Source organism: Ruditapes philippinarum, unplaced genomic scaffold, assembly GCF_026571515.1.
Source record: "Ruditapes philippinarum isolate M1 unplaced genomic scaffold, ASM2657151v2 ctg2015_1_1_1_1, whole genome shotgun sequence".
Classification (NCBI taxonomy): Eukaryota; Metazoa; Mollusca; class Bivalvia; order Venerida; family Veneridae; genus Ruditapes; species Ruditapes philippinarum.
In genome coordinates, this window is record NW_026858706.1 from 90,082 (window position 1) to 109,395 (window position 19,314).

At 34.5% G+C, this 19,314-nt stretch overlaps 2 protein-coding genes across 2 annotated transcripts in view; one reads left to right on the top strand and one right to left on the bottom strand.

Annotated features, from left to right (window-relative positions):
- Positions 1-10,148: 10,148 nt before the first annotated feature.
- Positions 10,149-14,328, bottom strand: LOC132754002 (uncharacterized). The gene is made up of 5 exons (XM_060744590.1): positions 13,830-14,328; positions 12,677-12,906; positions 12,040-12,219; positions 11,512-11,802; positions 10,149-11,007 (listed from the first exon to the last, which is right to left on the bottom strand). Exons 3-5 carry the CDS (start codon positions 12,116-12,118, stop codon positions 10,295-10,297), a joined length of 1,083 nt encoding a protein of 360 aa, XP_060600573.1. The 5' UTR covers positions 12,119-12,219; positions 12,677-12,906; positions 13,830-14,328; the 3' UTR covers positions 10,149-10,294.
- A 73-nt stretch (positions 14,329-14,401) lies between these two features.
- Positions 14,402-19,314, top strand: part of LOC132754001 (uncharacterized protein C05D11.1-like) — a 35,271-nt gene continuing 30,358 nt past the window's right edge. The window contains exons 1-3 of the mRNA XM_060744588.1: positions 14,402-14,581; positions 16,571-16,653; positions 17,112-17,270. Of these exons, the coding sequence (XP_060600571.1) occupies positions 14,437-14,581; positions 16,571-16,653; positions 17,112-17,270 (387 nt within the window). The 5' untranslated portion in view covers positions 14,402-14,436. The remainder of the gene's footprint in view (positions 14,582-16,570; positions 16,654-17,111; positions 17,271-19,314) is intronic.

Below are 19,314 nucleotides of genomic sequence, written 5' to 3' on the forward strand. Positions count from 1 at the left end.
AAATTTTGTGTTAGACCGTGGATGTTAGCTATGTATTTACTGATCTTGCGATCAGAAATTACAAAAACCCAACAACAACAACAATAGCATGTTTCATTTTATCTATATGAGATAAAAACAATAAATATGTACAATAATTGAGAAAAAGGTACATTTTTATAGTATTAATATGACATTATCAACTTTGAAAGACAGATATTACAATTATTGTATAATAAACAATTATGATCAACATGTTAATATAACCAGTGTCATATTTTTACTAAGTGTGAACAAAAACCTTAAGAGGGGGTCTTCGCTAATAGCGATAACATAATAAGGGGCAATTACACAAGTGTGGTACGCATTGATCATGCGTTACACATATGGATTATAAATAATTGTGTACATGTATATCCGTTGCTATTAATAACCACGATCATAAAGAAATAACAAGTAATATTCTAATCTCTAGCATGCCAATCAAAGTTCATAATGAACAATGTCTTTTGTCCGCTCATTCATAAGTGATATACAATTAGTTGTAGTTTATAAGAATATCTTGTCATCATATATCTACTAGTTCATCTTCACTTGATGCATTTATTGCTTGGACGCGCTTTGATGCTTTGCATCAATGCTTTTCTTGTGCTTATTTAAACGAATACACTTCTGTTACGGTAGTGGCACATCCGACCAATGCGCAGGAGGATAACTTGCGCTATGCCAAGTGCGCATCTTCTATAATTACTTCCTTTATTACAGGGGAATACAAATTCAGAACGGCCATTTTTAGGAATTCTTTGACTTGATGCCTACTAGAGTTTAAATAATAACCGTGCTGTATGATAGTTCATTAGGTCACAAAATCTAACAGAATATGTTTTAATGCATATTCCCATAATCTCTAGAGGTTTTAATTTGAATGCAAACATCGGTAGTTCTATGAGCAACCTCGGCCATATTTACACGTACTTTTTTTAAAACCTTTCGGTTTAACGTTGATTTCTTTGAAAATGCACGGGCCTGTTGAGATTTTGTGAACACCATTCATAATGATATTTTACACAAAAATCTTTACCCAAGTTTTCATTAAATCATAAATATTTTTTTTGTTTTTTAAATGTTCATTATTACAATTTATTCAAAGTTGAATGACGAGGGACGGTCAGAAAATACATTTGTATCCGGACTTTTGACTCGTTCTCGAAAACCATTCAACATTTATAAAAAAAATCTTTCTACTCTTTTTCAAAATATTCTCCACCTACGTCTACGCACTTGTGCCATCTTCGTGGGAGCTTTTGTATTCCCGCTGTGAACCATGACGTAGACCTATGTTTGAGGTACTGTGTAACAGCAGATATCAAAGCCGCCAGCAAGCAATTTTTTTTTCAGTTCTGGATAAATAAAAGTCACATTTGCTTCAGCTTTTTTTCTGAGATTTTTCAGAATTACTTCAGAATAATACCTGGCGGTGACAGTTTGACCTTTTGGCATGAAATGAGTAAGTATCATTCCTCTCGAATCCCAAAAGGCAACAAGCATGACTTTGCTAGCCGAAGGAGACAGCTTAAACTTTTTAGGAGGTGGGGAACAAGCTCGTTTCCACTGCTTTGACTGAGCTTTTGTCTCAGGTTCGGAATAATGAACTCCAGTAATAATGCAGTTCAAAAACTTATCTCCTTCACGATTAAAACGACTTACATGTTCTTTTGCATTGGTTACTCTGGTTGCCTTTTAATCTGCAGACAGCTGTCTAGGCACCCACCTGGCACTTACCTTGCTCATGCCTAGGGGTTCGTGTAAAATCTTGTGGGCCGATGCCTTACCGATGCTAAACTTGTTGGCTACCTCCTCCAAAGTTACTCGACGATTTTTGTTTTTTTCTGCACGTGGAAAGAGAGGAACATGAAAAGTCCGGATATTTTCTGACCGTCCCTCGTATAAACATGCATAACATTGATGTAATACATGCCAACAATGGTAGCAAATGTTAAAGCTTTTGTCAACAAAAGTGAAGGAGTAAAAACAAAGTCGTGTTTCTTTTAGTAAATATATTATTTTGTAACATATCACTTTAAGGTAGCTCGCTACTTTCGGACCGAAATTTGACAATATCTCAGATCTTGATGATTTTTGGTATACAGACATGTAGATATGTAAGCTTTACTTCTGCAGTCTTATTTCATAAATAAACAGCGTTACTATGACGTCAAAGCGCCCTCTATCGGTAGCGGCGAAATTGCGTCTTTTTTATCAATAAACCGGTCTGTTCTTATCAATTTTCATCCAATTTCCTTCATTTTAATTTTATAATGTTCAGTAAATGTATGTCTTTGTAATGATGTCTTTCTTTAACATTTACTTAATAGTCTGCGATTTTACGTCATTTTTCTCTACGTTCTAACGTCCATATTTGATGCAAATATCGCGCGATATCGCAATAAATATTGTGAAATAATAAAAAATCAACACGGTGAATTTTGCTATAATTTTTTTAACATGTAGTGAAGTCATAAAAGAAAATATTTATGCAATAAAAATATAGGGTCAACGCGTAAGATATTTTGCTATTACTATTTGAATATAAAATAAAGGGTGAGTAAAACGTAATGATTTTGGTGACGTCAAATATTTTTCTCAAGGAAATTTTCACGACTTTTTCGATAAATATCATACTGACAGGAATAAATTGTGTGAAAACCATAATAACAATAGTATTTAGACATGTTCCGTAAAAATGTTTTTTTAAAGTCCTGTCATTTCGATGAATATCTTATATACATGTACAACAAATCAGGGTATAACTGTCTGCAAAAGTTGGTATCAACTGAAAAACTGCAACGAATGGATATAAATACCTCGAGGACTGAAAGACAATTCAGAATATTGAAAGATATAATTAAAATGCCACCTAAGTGGAAATTATAAAAACATAAATTTTGCAAAGAATGTCAGAAAAAAATAATGAAAAGGCTGGTGCAGTCGCAATGTCATCATGTTATGTGTATCTCGGTACAACATAAACTTCCATGTTATCATATGTAACACTTTTGAATTTTATATATCAGTTAGTAGGAACAGAGACATAGATATTATCTATGTCTCTGGTAGGAAATGAATCAAATTTACGTTTCAAAAATATATGATCAACTGGAAGTAGCAACGATTTGTCCGTAAGTCATGATTCACTGGTAGTCTTAATTATATTATAAAATCTAGCAGACATTTAATTCAAAATTTGCTACACGTATAAAAATTTATTTATTAACAGCCATCAGTAATTCTATTTTCTTTCGCAGCTAAATACCCTGCACTAAGCGTGATACTCAGATTTAAAGCAGGAATCACGCTCTCATGCTATGGCTTTAATTTCTCACGTATTTCACATAATTACAGATATTCTTATTTATTTTAAACTAGCTGACTCGCGGTATGCGTTTACTAGCGCATCTTTGAGGCGACCTGAAGCCGCGATAATTTCTCGATTAGAGGCGAAAGATCCGTTGATTTATTTTGTATGTTCAGAAGCGGAGAATTTTGCAGATTCCCTTGTATTGAAGGGGATTTTGTAGGATTCTCAATTTGTGTGATTATGGTTGTGGGAGAAGCTCGTTTTTTGTCTGCACATAATGCAGTGCTATGTAGAGCCTATGAAAATAATGAACTATGCATTTTATGTTTTATATCTTCTTATTTTTTAATATTGGGTTTAACGCCGCTTTCAACAGTATTTCAATTATAGCGGAGGGAATTTAACGAAACCAGTGTTTCTCACAGTATCAACTTCTCTTTGGAAATGAATGACAGGAGTCCGAGGTGGACCTTGAAACATTTCATATACAGTAAACAATTCTAAAGGATAATCTATTAGTACAATAGGCAATCGTGTCTCGAATCCATGCCTTCCGAATTCAGCGTAAGACCACTTTACCGATTACAACGTGGCAACAGAAGAATATTCAAAGTTAAACACCTGATTATGATCTCCCTTAATTAGGGAGAAGTCCATTTTATTGCTAACATCATAAACATGTGTTTTTGGTGTGTGCTTTGAGGTTGTGTTTTTTTTCTTGATTTAAACTCTTTGGAAATAAATAATATTTGGAGGGCCGCTATGTTATACTGTAATGAAAAAGCGGTAATGAATCCGAGTTGAGTAATGGTTAAATTGGGTGTTTCACGCTCGGAAAATTATAGCAAAATTCACCGTGTTGAATTTTTTTATTACACAATCTTTATTGCGATATCGCGCGATATTTGCATCAAATATGGACGTTAGAACGTAGAGAAAAATGACGTAAAATCGCAGACTATTAAGTAAATGTTAAAGAAAGACATCATTACAAAGACATACATTTACTGAACATTATAAAATTAAAATGAAGGAAATCGGATGAAAATTGATAAGAACAGACCGGTTTATTGATAAAAAAGAAGCAATTTCGCCGCTACCGATAGAGGGCGCTTTGACGTCATAGTAACGCTGTTTATTTATAAAATAATACTGCAGAAGTAAAGCTCACATATTTATATGTTTGCATACCAAAAATCATCAAGATCTGAGATGTTGTCATATTTCGGTCGGAATAGCGAGCTACCTTAAAGTGATATGTTACAAAATAATATATTTACTAAAAGAAACACGACGTTGTTTTTACTCCTTCACTTAAAAAGTGGTTATTTGGTGGTCGATTCGTTTGTCATTCATTTAGTACGTATTTACATCAAGCTGTTAAAGTTTGGACTTTGCCAATGGCTTGTAGAACTACTATGGATTTAAGGTCAAAAGTCAAAGTGACAGTGACACTGTGTCCAATCCTTGTCTGATCAAAAATTAAGACGAAAAAAAGGTAAGTTCATTACCTACGCCCAGTAGAAAAACCATATTGATTTGAGGGCATAAGTTCAAAGATCACAGTGACCCTTTTTGCGAATTTTTTGTCTAATTAACGACTAGTTTCCTGAGTCATAGGTTTATGAAATTAGTTCTTTCTTTAATGACATAATAATATAACTTAATGATATAACACCAATGACCTTTATGAAATACGCATAAGTGCATGTATGAATATATGTCACTAGTCGTAATATGTCGCCGGTTTGTAATATGTCATAATAACAAACAAATGAAAATAAGAAGGGGGAACAAAGGTATAATGTGGTCTCGTAAAACAAGTTTTATCTTTTACAGTTAAAAGACCCGTAGTTGTGAATGAAGAGCATTGTTTTAACTTGCATTTGAGTTATATAATTTTTTATTATGAAACCTGATTGATGTTGCTTTTTAGCTCACCTAAGCATGCTCAGGGTGAGCTTTTAGGATCAATGATTGTCCGTCGTCCGTCCGTCGTCCGTCCGTCGTCCGTTCACATTTAGTTGTTAACACTCTAGCGGTCACATTTTTGCTTCAATCATCATCAAACTTGGTCAGGATGCTTATCTAGTTGATAGCTCGGATGAGTTCGAACATGGGTCATCTCGGATGAGAAACTAGGTCACAAGAGCTAAAAATAGAAAAACCTTGTTAACACTCTAGAGGTCACATTTTTGCCTCAATCATCATCAAACTTGGTCAAGATGTTTGTCTAGGTGATAGCTCGGATGAAATCGAACATGGGTCATTTTGGATGAAAAAGTAGGTCACCGGAGCTAAAAATAGAAAAACCTTGTTAACGCTCTAGCGGTCACATTTTTGCATCAATCATCATCAAACTTGGTCAGGATGCTTATCTAGTTGATAGCTTGGATGAGTTCGAACATGGGTCATCTCGGATGAAAAAGTAGGTCACCGGAGGTAAAAATAGAAAAACCTTGTTAACACTCCAGCGGTCACATTTTTGCATCAATCATCATCAAACTTGGTCAAGATGCTTTTCTAGGTGATAGCTCGGATGAGTTCGAACATGGGTCATCTCGGATGAAAAAGTAGGTCACCGGAGCTAAAAATAGAAAAACGTTGTTAACACTCTAGCGGTCACATTTTTGCATCAATCCTCATCAAACTTGGTCAGGATGCTTATCTAGTTGATAGCTCGGATGAGTTCGAACATGGGTCATCTCGGATGAGAAACAAGGTCACAAGAGCTAAAAATAGAAAAACCTTGTTAACACTCTAGAGGTCACATTTTTGCCTCAATCATCATCAAACTTGGTCAGGATGTTTGTCTAAGTGATAGCTCGGATGAGTTCGAACATGGGTCATTTCGGATGAAAAAGTAGGTCAACTGAGCTAAAAATAGAAAAACCTTGTTAACTCTCTAGCGGTCGCATTTATGCATCAATCATCATCAAACTTGGTCAGGATGCTTATCTAGTTGATAGCTCGGATGAGTTCGAACATGGGTCATCTCGGATGAAAAAGTAGGTCACTGGAGCTTAAAATAGAAAAACCTTGTTAACACTCTAGCGGTCACATTTATGCATCAATCATCATCAAACTTGATCAAGATGCTTGTTTAGGTGATAGCTCGGATGAGTTCGAACATGGGTCATCTCGGATGAAAAACAAGGTCACAGAAGCTAAAAATAGAAAAACCTTGTTAACACTCTAGTGGTCACAATTTTGACTCAATTGTCATCAAACTTGGTCAGAAAACTTGTCTAGGTCATTGCTGGGAATAAATTGAACATGGGGCATCTCGGATAAAAAACTAGGTCACAGGAGCTAAAAATAGAAAAATCTTGTTAACACTCTAGTGGCTACTGTTGTGATCCAAATATTCTGTTAATTGGTCTGAAAGTTTGTTTTGATGATTTCTAAGTCAAGATCGAACATGGGTCATCTTGGATGAAAAACTAGGTCACACTGCCAAAATATGAAAAAAACCTTGTTAACATTCTTGTGGTCACATTTTTGACTCAATTATCATCAAACTTGGTCAGGATGCTTGTCTAGGTAATTGCTTGGATGAGTTCGAAATCGCATGTGAAACTAGGTCACCGGAGCTAAAAATAGAAAAATCTTGTTAACACTCTAGTTGCTACTGTTTTGATCCAAGTATCCTGGAAATTGGTCTGAAAGTTTGTTTTGATGATTTCTAGGTCAAGTTTGAATATGTGTCACCTGGGTAAAAAACTAGGTCGCACTGCTCAAATATGGATAATTTTTGTTAACACTGTAGTGGTCACGTTTTTGACTCACCTGTCATGAGACTTGGTCAGAATGCTTGTCTAGGTAATTGTTTAGATGAGTTTGATAAGTCAGGTGAGCGATCTAGGGCCATCATGGCCCTCTTGTTTATTTAGTATTCAACCTCAAATAAAGTTCAGATCTATAACACCAATATTTCTCCCCTTAAATATTAGAATGTTTAACTTAAACATTATTTACGTTTAACTTCATCTTTGTCATTTATAGATTTTTCTAAAGATTGAAAATAGTTATTCCTGATCATACTGATTCATGTCATGTATGACAAGGTTCATTTTTCTAAAGGTTGTCATATTTTCCTGTAGGTTTGAGGAATTGGCAAGTGATGCAAGGGTAAGGTAGGGGTAAGGTAAGGTAAGGTAAGGTAAGTAAGTAAGTACTTAGTTAATTTTATTAAAGTGATATTGTGTTATGTGCAATATAGTAAAACAATCATATAACATATTATATTAACGGCCACGTTGGGCCTATAAGTCACTTAAACTACGTGAAGACTTTGTTTATAAACAATGCATAAATAATGTTTGAAATATTTTTATAAAGAAATGATACTAGTTATAATTAAATCTTTATTGTTACATTCACGTTATGAAGCTAGTCAGCTAGCTTTCGGAAGTTCGGGGGTTGTATTCAGGTATCCGTTTGTGCCTAAAATAATGCATGGAAGGAAACCCGAGGTCTCCCTCCACCAGTATAGCTGAAAAGTCACCATATGACCTATACTATTTTTGGTGCGACGTAAACCCAAACCAAAAGAAAAAAAGTTTTCAGATAAAAAAAATGTCGGTGATATATATGAAAAAGTACAGTGATGATGATCAAAACATATATTTTTATATAATATAGAGGCTAAGATCTAAAACAGACAACATCTACTGTATATGGTTTGATTGAATCATATAATCAAGTTAATTTACAGTCACATTTTCTATGAAACGAATGCGTGAAATGTTTCTATGATAGCAATAGAAACTAACGAGCGATCTAGGTTTCATTTCTCATAATTCAGTTTTAAAAAATTGCACATACATATGTATAAATATACAGTATAAAGTTATACACAAACTGGTGTTCAAGCCATTCACACTATTATGATAGAAAAACTGAATAGTTTACTTAATACAAACTTGATAGTTTATATACTTGCAAGTTAATGAAGAAAACGAACATTTTAAATGCTAAAAATGCATTTATCAGATATAAATGTTCTTGTATTTCACAAATTGTATTTGCTGATTTGTCTTCCGTGCACGGATCAAGAGCGGAGACCCTCTGAGATTTGGATGTAAACTTACATTGTTTAAAAAATCACGCAGAAATTTTGCACCTCCCCTACTTTCAAAAGCATAGGATGAGACTTGGGTGCTCCATACATGCAGCAATTTCCGTTGGGAAATTAAAAGGCCACACATATACATGTAAATGGAATATATATTCAAGTGTTGTAACTATGATTATAAAAATCAGATCCATTATCCATAAAAAAACCTTTGCACACTGTTCTTTTTTTTTCTCACTGTCACTCACTCAATAATGGGAATAGCTGAGGTTCAACACTTGTGACATCTTTCTTTGACAATTGTAAACAAGACAGATAATGAGATAATCACTAGCATTTATGTATCCACCAAACGGCGACATAAGTGCACAGTGTAGTTATGTTTGGTATCAAGAATAAACATACGTGCTTGTTTGTTTTACACAACTATATATTTCTAAATTAAATAAAGGTCAAAAATAGAATTGAACAAATTATTCAACAAGTGAGAAGGGAACGTAGACCTCTTAACATACTACTTTACCTTAGTTTAATTTTACAAAGTGTGTTTTAAAGCAGTCTTTTTAGCTTGCTGAAGTAAAAATATTTTTATGTTTCAAGAAATATACATGTAATAATTATAAAATAATACAGTTTCTGCGATGCCTTCAAAATAAAAAGAATATATTAAAATAAGCAAGGGCTTTTTAAAATGTTGCCTGCCTTATGTATTTTGCTTGCTTTACTAACCTGCCCTAAATTCGGTATAAATGACGAAGTTCCTTATACAATGCGATTTTGCTTCATAAAAAGGATTCCTGTAGACCTCAACTCAAACCTAAGCATTGCTGGAACACAGCATTTACATAAATACGGCGATATGCAATTTCTTTTAAAAAATCAGGCAAAGGTGAGCCGCATATGGTGTTGTATACAGTACCGTAAACAAGTCACGTGATCATCCACCCTGTTTAAAGTAACAAGAGCTGTCGGTAGGACAGCAACGCTCGACTATTCTCAGTGCTTGATAGTAAAAAAAAATGCTTGATAGAGTTACCTCCTCCTGGTTACAGGTTGGGGTCATGATGGTGAACAAGTGTACAAAGTTTCAAAGCCATATGTCAATGGACTTTGAAAATATTTGAACTATTACAAAAACTTTAACGTAAATACTAAGTCGAAAAAGGGGCATAATTCTGTCAAAATGCTTGATAGAGTTACCTCCTCCTGTTTACAGGTTGGGGTCATGATGGTAAACAAGTGTGCAAAGTTTCAAAGCCATATGTCAATGGACTTTGAAAATAATTGAACTATTAAAAAACTTTAACGTAAATTCTAAGTCGAAAAAGGGGCATAATTCTGTCAAAATGCTTGATAGAGTTACCTCCTCCTGTTTCCAGGTTGGGGTCATGATGTTGAACAAGTGTGCAAAGTTTCAAAGCCATATGTCAATGGACTTTGAAAATATTTGAACTACTACAAAAACTTTAACGTAAATTCTAAGTCGAAAAAGGGGCATAATTCTGTCAAAATGCTTGACAGAGTTTCCTCCTCCTGTCTACAGGTTGGGGTCATGATGATGAACAAGTGTGCAAAGTTTCAAAGCCATATGTCTATGGACTTTGAAAATATTTCAACTATTACAAAAACTTTATCATAAGTGGTTACGCCGACGCCGACGCCGACGCGGACGCCGACGCTCGGGTGACTGCAATAGCTCTACTTATTCTTATCGAATAGTCGAGCTAAAAATGTTACGTACACTGAGTATACTTTTTAGCATTAAATATTCGTGAAAATGAAATAGAAATGAAATAGAAATGATGATCATCATATTTATAGACATGGCTTTCTGTCTTTCTGAAACAAATTCGGAACAGTCCAATTGGAAATTAACAATGTTATATATTTGGATTAGGAATAGAATCTACATGATCAAAGAATATTTGTTGACAAAGCGTTGGGTTGTTGCGAAACATCTTTTCGTAGACAGATTTTAGATTAACCCCTTGTTCCACACAATATTGTTTTAGCCAACTGTTTTTTACGTTGTCCTGAACGGCAGGGTCATAATACCAATCCGGAAGTCCGCACAATAGCATTGTCACAACTACAACACGCCCATCAGGCAATATAACTACGCCCGGTGATCCGGACGCCCCCTTTGTAAACTTGCAATGAAACAGAAATCTATTTGGGTTAGTCAGAATATTATGAGGAGGCATCTCATAATCTTTGCCAGAATGTTGCAAGCTAGTTTGTTTTACATGAATTATGTCCCTTTGCGTGTCAGCACTGTTCAAGTCAATTATCCTGTCCACGTGGTTAAATTCCATACGACTTCCCAACGAGTGTCCGATAAAAGTGAATCTGTTATTAAGTCTCGGTAAACTGAAGAATGTGAAAGAAAGGGGCATTTCAGTACCCATAGAATTGTCCTCTAGTTCAAGAACGGCACAATCAGTTGCATCATCATGAAATGGTACGACCGCTTTAAAACGAAATTTTTGTCTCTCTGACACGGGCCCGTCAGTTGTAAAGTTGAAAATGGCATAAACGCCCGCATTTTGTAATGACTCGAAAGGATCTCGATTATGTCCCACTTGCTGATAGCCTGAAATATATAAATCAAAATAATTTGTTTCAATATCTAATACTTAGGTTAATTTCTGGTATTTATTATTTTACGGATTACAACGAATTAGTTCACATTGATCAAACACAATGTTCTGGAATAAGTATAATATATTCACTTCATTGAAACACTTCCATTAAAAAAAAACGTTTAAACAATTGTATCATGCTTTACAAATCTGATTATAATATAATTACACCAGCTGTCAAATCGGAATATCTGGCTCAAGGGTCACCCTTTCATGTGGTTCTAGTTTCTGTTTAGAATATTGCAATAATAGTATAATTATACTGTCGATGTATATTATAAAAAGTGCTTTTCCAGACTGTTAAAATACGGCTGTATATATTGGTAGCTGCAAAACTTGATGAGCAGGCGCGAGAAATTATAGTTGCAGTGTTGATAAATTTTCATTTTTGGCAAACTGGCAATTAAACATTAAAAGCTGTATATTGAAAACAAATTAATGTGAACATTTAATACCTGTGTCTAAAATATATTTCACAACATGACTGGCGGTCATGATATGTCTAGGTCCAACACGAAACCCCGTACCACTTCCACCTGGGAAGCAAATCATGCAAACCCAACGTGCAGCATCAACCCTTACACCAGATTCGAACACGTATTCTTGTATGTGTAATTCTCGTGTATCTATAAAATTACCACCGGGTGGCCGCGCTGCATCCTGGCCCCATGGTGATGTGAACTGACGACGTTCTTCTTCCCTTGCACTCGACTCTGTATAATAACTCTCAAAAGGTCTCGTTTTCTCTGCAAAACACAATTCAAAATAAACGCATGTGTTGCATAAATTTATGGCTGAAATTTATATGGCTGAAATTTATATATTATACAAAATTGTATAGGAAAATATACATGTATGTATGTGATAATTTCATTATCTATCGTGATACATTTCAGGTGTAACTATCGCGGATTTATATCACAATTAAATACAATCATATATATCGCAGCACAATGAAATTCTATTGTTGAAACTACATGTACCTTCTTTCTTCACGACTGGTGCACTATTGCCTGTGCCAATGTTGATAGTAACGTTTCTAGCATTTTTTCCTATCGACATTTTACTACCTCCTATTATAGTCTTCTTTGAGACGATAGTTGTCCCTCCTCCTTTGTTGTTATAAACGTTCCGGCTACTCTTCACGTGGCCAATATCCGAATCTAAAACACGAATATCTATACATGTACCCCTATCACATTCATCTTATTCAATATATTTGAGTCATGTGACCAGCAGAAGTACTTGAATTTCTGAAATTTTCTTTCAGATGTTACAAATCTACAATTGGCTATCTGTAGAAGGTAAAATATTTGCTAGTAAGTTCCAAATCCAAACAGACGCGGCGTTGTAATGAATGACTTAATAAAGAAGTGATGACAAAGGCAGTGATGCAATTATTCACAAAATCATCAGTAATTAAACTAAACTTGAATGCTCCGGGTTCGAGTCAAAGTCAAATTACAATTTTTCTAACCCTTTGACAATCTGAAAAGGAATAGTTTGACCATTGCAAATGCGAATGAATTATGTTTAATCACATAGAATCTACATGTGTGTATTCCTAAAATACATTTAGAACATTTTAATAGTAAAACAGAAATCCAGTACATGTTATACCTGATGAAGAAGAGGACTCTGAACTGGACGTTGACCAAAAGTCGCTGCTATCCTCACTACTGTCATCCTGTTTCCGTTTGTGCTTTCGCTTGTGGCTCTTATCTCCCTTTTTTTCTTTATGCTTATCTCCCTTTTTATCTTCTTGCTTATTTCACCTTCTTTTCTTGCTTATCTCCCGTGTAATAATTTTCAGTTTCTTTGTCTTTTTTATTAACTTTCACATTATTATCCTGTAATCAATACAAATGATAACGTAAGAGTATCATGAAAAAACATACATGTACATCTGATAGCCAACATAATGTACATCTGAATAACCAACATGTACCATTGAATAACCTACATGTACATCTGAATAACCTATGTGTACATCTGAATAACCATCATGTACATATGCATAATCTACATGTACATGTAGATATGAATAACCTACATGTACATCTGAATAACCAACATGTACATCTGAATAACCTACATGTACGTACATCTGAATAACCTACACATATACGTATTTATTTGTTGAGATTTTCTGCTATTTATAAATTGGTTGTCAGCTTGTCACTATCATTTGTAGGTCAATGTTAAAAAGCATATATCTTAGTTTCTAAGCCAAATTTCGGGAAACAAACTTTGTTTCACACTTACAAAACTAATTGGCGGAAAATAATTAATTTGTTTTATCAACATTGGGTTTTAACCTATGAATCAGAGTCTTATATAACAGATATATAGATCCGTGTTTGAATGAACTTTGTAAATAAAATTTACTTGACGTGACTTGATTTCCTGCCACCCGTATCCTACCTCACACAACCTAATTAAAAATTAATTAGTTTTTTTCAAATTCCTTCGAGAAATGTATTATATTAATTTTACGAAATCTATCTATCTATACTGCAACACCTTCTTCCGAACATTACTGTGTGTATGTCGATCTGTGCGAGAGTTTAAAAGAAGAAATGTAGGAGAATAAAAGTAATACTGTACACGTATTTGTGAGAGTTGAAATAAAAGTTAGTTAAAAAGAGAAAGTGTACAACTGAAACAGATAAAACACTTGTTTTCATTTCAAAAACGGTGGGAAAGAGTGCACTCCCTGTTTAAACTGGTCCAGAGTCGGGACCGATGACTCGTTGTCCATATTTAACCTCACCTGTGTTTCATCTGATTTACTGACGAAAGGGGTATCTTTGACACCTCCAGCATTTGTAGCAATCTTAACTTCCTCTTCTTGTTCCGGCTGTTTTATCTCGTTATTCTTTTTGTATTTCCTATCTGCCTTACCACAACATTTGCTTATCAAGTTTCCCATTTTACATGTTTTATTGAGTACAATGTCGGTCAAAAGTTATACGCTGCTTATGTCACACTGTTAAATATAGATTTACATATGACAAAATCACTTATGTACCTGTATATAGATATACATGTACATGATTGATTGTCTACACATACAATATTTTGTATTTCAAACAAAACATTGAGTAAAAACGAAAGTAGGTCACAATGTAAACTAAAGTACGTCAATCAAGTATGAATATGTTCTGATATTTCCTAAAACAACACTGCACTCCTGTTTTTTATTGCACCGAGACAACACAAATCGAAATTCCTCTAAAGTCCAAAATCCTACCCAATTTGACAGATAGACAAAGGGGAAGCAAAGGGGAATCACTGACAGTGATCTGCTAACTGCCGGCTTTCCCGTAATGTACCGTGATACCCGGTGAGAACGTAATGGCATTTAGCTAATTCCCAAAATGGCGGCCCCCATGTTTGAAAAAGTCGGCACTGTTTTAGCTGATGGGAATATTCCTGTAGCAAAATACAGGTCTAAAAAGACTGGCTTATCAGTGTGTATTGCACAAGTTGAGGGACCTCTTGTTAACGGCTACTTTTGTCTAGGTTTGTTATCAAATGTCAATAACTAGTGAATAATGAAATCTAGCAGTCTTACGCTTAGATCTATGTTCACACACGATTTGCACTAATATCGATATCGATTGTATTGAGTAACATTTAAAATGTCAGTTCCAATGCACAGCAAATGGCATTGAAAGTTTTATTGTCCCATGTCTTTTCGGAGAAAAATGTGAAAATTATATAGTCTATAGATATAGAAATGGGCACCATCTGTCTGTCCATCCATCTTACCTTTGTGACTGGTCAAGGTCTGGCTTCCATAACTTTAATATATGTCACATTTATTTTGACGGTGTGCAAAAGCAGTATTAATATGAAATTAGGCAAAGCCTATGAACGGGGAAGTCGGTTAAAAAATTAGTTATTTTTTTCCGTTTTAAAGGTGTCATTCGGTATTATATGCACCACTTCCGTTTCACTCGGAATACTCGACGATTATTATTTATCCGAAAAGTTGCTATTGTCCGTTATCGGAGTATCCCGCTTATTATCATTGAATTACATTAAAAATGGCGCCGCCCGACTAGTACTGACACTGAAAATTTCATTGATAGGTATAGAATTCTATGTATTTTTTAATTGTTTTTTAATTGATTTTCTTTTAAATATACACATGTAGTCTATAGCCGGGCAAGCCAAAGCCCGGGCGCGCTTCGTGGACCCGGCCTTTGACTTCCCCGTATAAACCAGTTCATTGAAGTCTCTTTAGCTATGCCTGGTCCTGAACTAAGCCATTTATCAAAGGAATTTTAAATTACTTAATGCCACTTGTAAATGAAGACCATGTGTGTTTTCAGCATTAGCCAGACGCCTACCTCAAAGGTCAAGGTCAAACTTGGTGATTAAAGGTTTACCGTTAATATTGTCGGTTGGAGAGTATATGTCATGTCTGGCCCATAACTAAACTTTCTCAACCATCAAGGGATTTTGAAAATACCTGCCACAAATGTTCATTACAATGTATATAATAAATGAGACAAAGTGTTGTGACCAATACCCAGACGACTACTACAAGGTCAAGGTCACACTTAGAGGTCAAAACTCAGCATGGTCTGTTATAGGGAGTTTTATGTATCCAGTCCATAACTTTTTGTACATATTTTTAGTAATTTTGAAATTCTTAACTTGGCACAAATGTTCACAATAATGGGACAATAAATGGATGGCGTGATAGGTCAGTTAGTTAGACACTGGCTGTCACTCCTTAGGTCCTGGGTTCGATCCTGGGTAACACCCTTGGGATTTTTCAGAGACACTTTCAGTGTTTCCAACCTTACTAGATGTGTACTGGTAAGAAATCCAGGTAATCCTCGCAAGTATCAGTGCTATATTCTAGGCATGTTAAAGAACCAAGGGGTCTATTCAATAAGCGCTAGGGACTGGTTCCAAGATTACCTTGTATCTCATAGCTGTCTCTGAAGTGACTAGCCGAGAGACATGTCTATGTCCCCGTAAGGGATTTGACATTAACGGAAGATTATACATGTGAACTTTTTTCAATGATCAAGTGGGAGATTTTTCTTCAAAAAGAGGGAGATTTTAGAATTTGCAATAAACAAAGAAGAAAGTTTTGACATCAAAAATAGGTAGATTTCTTTAATTTGTGAAAGCTTCAAAGAAATTAACCTAGACGGAAAGTTATTTACATGTTATTGTATACAATGCTGTCCTTGCAGGAAATATGTAGCCCCAAGACATTTGCCAATGAATATTTTCCATAACTCCCACTTATTTAATTTGTATAGGCATTTCACTCCCATAATATATGAGAGGCGCCATGACAAAACCAACATAATGTGTTTGTGACCAGCATGGATCCAGACCAGCCTGCGCATCCGCACAGTCTGATCAGAATCCATGCTGTTCGCTTACAAACCCTATAACTGACAGCGAACCCATTATGTTGGTTTTGTCATGGCGCGGCTCATATTATACAAACTGATGCATTCAGTTCTCACTTTTATTTTTCAGCAACAGAAGCTCATGATGACGATGGATTACCTCATACACTGGAACATCTTGTGTTTATGGGCAGTGAGGACTTTCCATACAAGGTATAGTTACTTACTTTTACCTAATCTTTAATACTCACACCAGATTTGTTTAACAGACTTGCTCTGTTTTTACAAAATGTAATGTCAAGTTTTTTAATTGTTTGAGTATTTTCTAGTGGCTAAAGCTAGTCATTATTGTAGCCCATGTTTTTCTAGTGGCTAATAAAAGTCAATATTGCTGCCTATTTTTCTGTTCTGATGTTATTAGATAGAAACTTCACAGATACATTCACAGTCACCTTCTGTCTTGAGAGATATCAATTTTCAATGCTGCTCATAGCAAAATACAAAGCCTCTGAAAGCTACTACAACATAATTTAATATTCTGTTGTATATTAACCCAAAATATTATATATATATATGTCTGTATTTTTTTAGTGCAGTTATATATGTCACTTGCATAGAAATGTCATCTACTTGTTCCTATAAGCATTAATTTTAAGTCATTTTAATTTCAGGGTGTTTTAGATTTACTTGCTAACCGGTGTCTGGCTTCTGGAACAAATGCCTGGACAGATACAGACCACACTTGTTATACCATGACAAATGCTGGGGACCAGGGATTTCTTAATCTGATGCCAATCTATCTAGATCACATCCTGTACCCTACACTTACAGTAAAATATAATCCTTTACAATTTGTATACTTTACATAGCTCAGAATACTGACTGATTGAATGATTTAGCATAGAAAAGTAACAGGTTGTTTGAGTTAGTATAAAACATTTGTAATAGGTTGTTTGAGTTAGTATAAAACATTTGTAATAGGTTGTTTGAGTTAGTATAAAACAATAACTGGTTGTTTGAGTTAGTATAAAGCATTAGTAACAGCTTGTTTGAGTTAGTATAAAACATTAGTAACAGCTTGTTTGAGTTAGTATAAAGCAGTCACAGTTTGTTTGAGTTAGTATAAAACATTAGTAACAGCTTGTTTGAGTTAGTATAAAGCAGTCACAGTTTGTTTGAGTTAGTATAAAACATTAGTAACAGCTTGTTTGAGTTAGTATAAAGCAGTCACAGTTTGTTTGAGTTAGTATAAAACATTAGTAACAGCTTGTTTGAGTTAGTATAAAGCAGTAACAGTTTGTTCGAGGTAGTATCAAACGTCAGTTACAGGTTGTTTCAGTTAGTATAAAACAGTAACATGGTTTTTGAGTTAGTATAAAACCAGTAGCAGGTTATTTGAGTTAGTATAAATAGTAACAGGTTGTTTGAGTTAGTCTAAAACATTGACAGTTTGTTTGAGTTAGTATAAAACATTAAAAATAGGTTGTTTTAGTTAGTATAAAACAGAAACTGGTTGTTTGAGTTAGTATAAAACAGTAACAGTTTGTTTGAGTAAGTATAAAACATTAGTAACAGCTTGTTTGGGTTAGTACAAAGCAGTAACATTTTGTTTGAGTTATTATCAAAAGTCAATAACAGGTTGTTTGAGTTAGTATAAAACAGTAACATTTTTTTTAGTTAGTATAAAAACCAGTAGCAGGTTATTTGAGTAAGTATAAATAGTAACAGGTTGAGTTAGTATAAAACAGTAACAGGTTGTTTGAGTTAGTATAAATAGTAACAGGTTGTTTGAGTTAGTTTAAATAGTAACAGGTTGTTTGTGTGAGTATAAAACAGTAACAGGTTGTTTGAGTTAGTATAAATAGTAACAGGTTGTTTGGGTGAGCACAAAACAGTAACAGGTTGTTTGAGTGAGTATAAAACAGTAACAGGTTGTTTGAGTTAGTTTAAATAGTAACAGGTTGTTTGTGTGAGTATAAAACAGTAACAGGTCGTTTGGGTGAGTATAAATAGTAACAGGTTGTTTGGGTGAGTATAAAACAGTAACAGGTTGTTTGGGTGAGTATAAATAGTAACAGGTTGTTTGGGTGAGTATAAAATAGCAACAGGTTGTTTGGGTGAGTATAAATAGTAACAGGTTGTTTATGTGAGTATAAAATTGGAACAGGTTGTTTGGGTGAGTATAAAAACAGTAACAGGATGTTTGGGTGAGTATAAAACAGGAACATGTTGTTTGAGTTAGTGTAAATAGTAACAGGTTGTTTGGGTGAGTATAAAACAGTTACAGGTTGTTTGGGCGAGTATAAAACAGGAACAGGTTGTTTGGGTGAGTATAAAACAGGAACAGGTTGTTTGGGTGAGTATAAAACAGTAACAGGTTGTTTGAGTTAGTAAAAAAAACAGTAACAGGTTGTTTGAGTTAGTATAAATAGTAACAGGTTGTTTGGTTGAGTATAAAACAGTAACAGGTTGTTTGGGTGAGTATAAAACAGGAACAGGTTGTTTGGGTGAGTATAAAACAGTAACAGGTTGTTTGAGTTAGTATAAAAACCAGTAACAGGTTGAGTAAGTGTAAATAGTAGCATGTTTTTTGAGCTAGTATAAAACAGTTACAGGTCGTTTGAGTTGGAATAAAACATTAACAGTCTGTTTAAGTTAGTATAAAACATTATTTGAGTTATTATAGAATAGTGAAAGCTTGAATGAGATTGTATAAAATCACAACAAGTTATTTGAGTTAATATAAGATAGCGACAAGTTGTTGGAGTTATTAAAGAATCATGACATGTTGAATGATTTAGTAACCTGAAAATGACCTAATGACCTACATCTGTATTGTAGCTTGCATTTATTTTCCAGAGAGCTATCTAGGGT

What these genes read in the sequence shown, in the direction of transcription:
- LOC132754002 (XM_060744590.1), bottom strand. Translation starts at nt 12,118, where the DNA reads ATGTCGATAGGAAAAAATGCTAGAAACGTTACTATCAACATTGGCACA. An exon ending in ACCAGTCGTGAAGAAAGAAG is followed by an intron (nt 11,803 to 12,039) that starts GTACATGTAGTT and finishes TGTGTTTTGCAG; the next exon opens with AGAAAACGAGACCTTTTGAG. An exon ending in GAAATATATTTTAGACACAG is followed by an intron (nt 11,008 to 11,511) that starts GTATTAAATGTT and finishes TATATATTTCAG; the next exon opens with GCTATCAGCAAGTGGGACAT.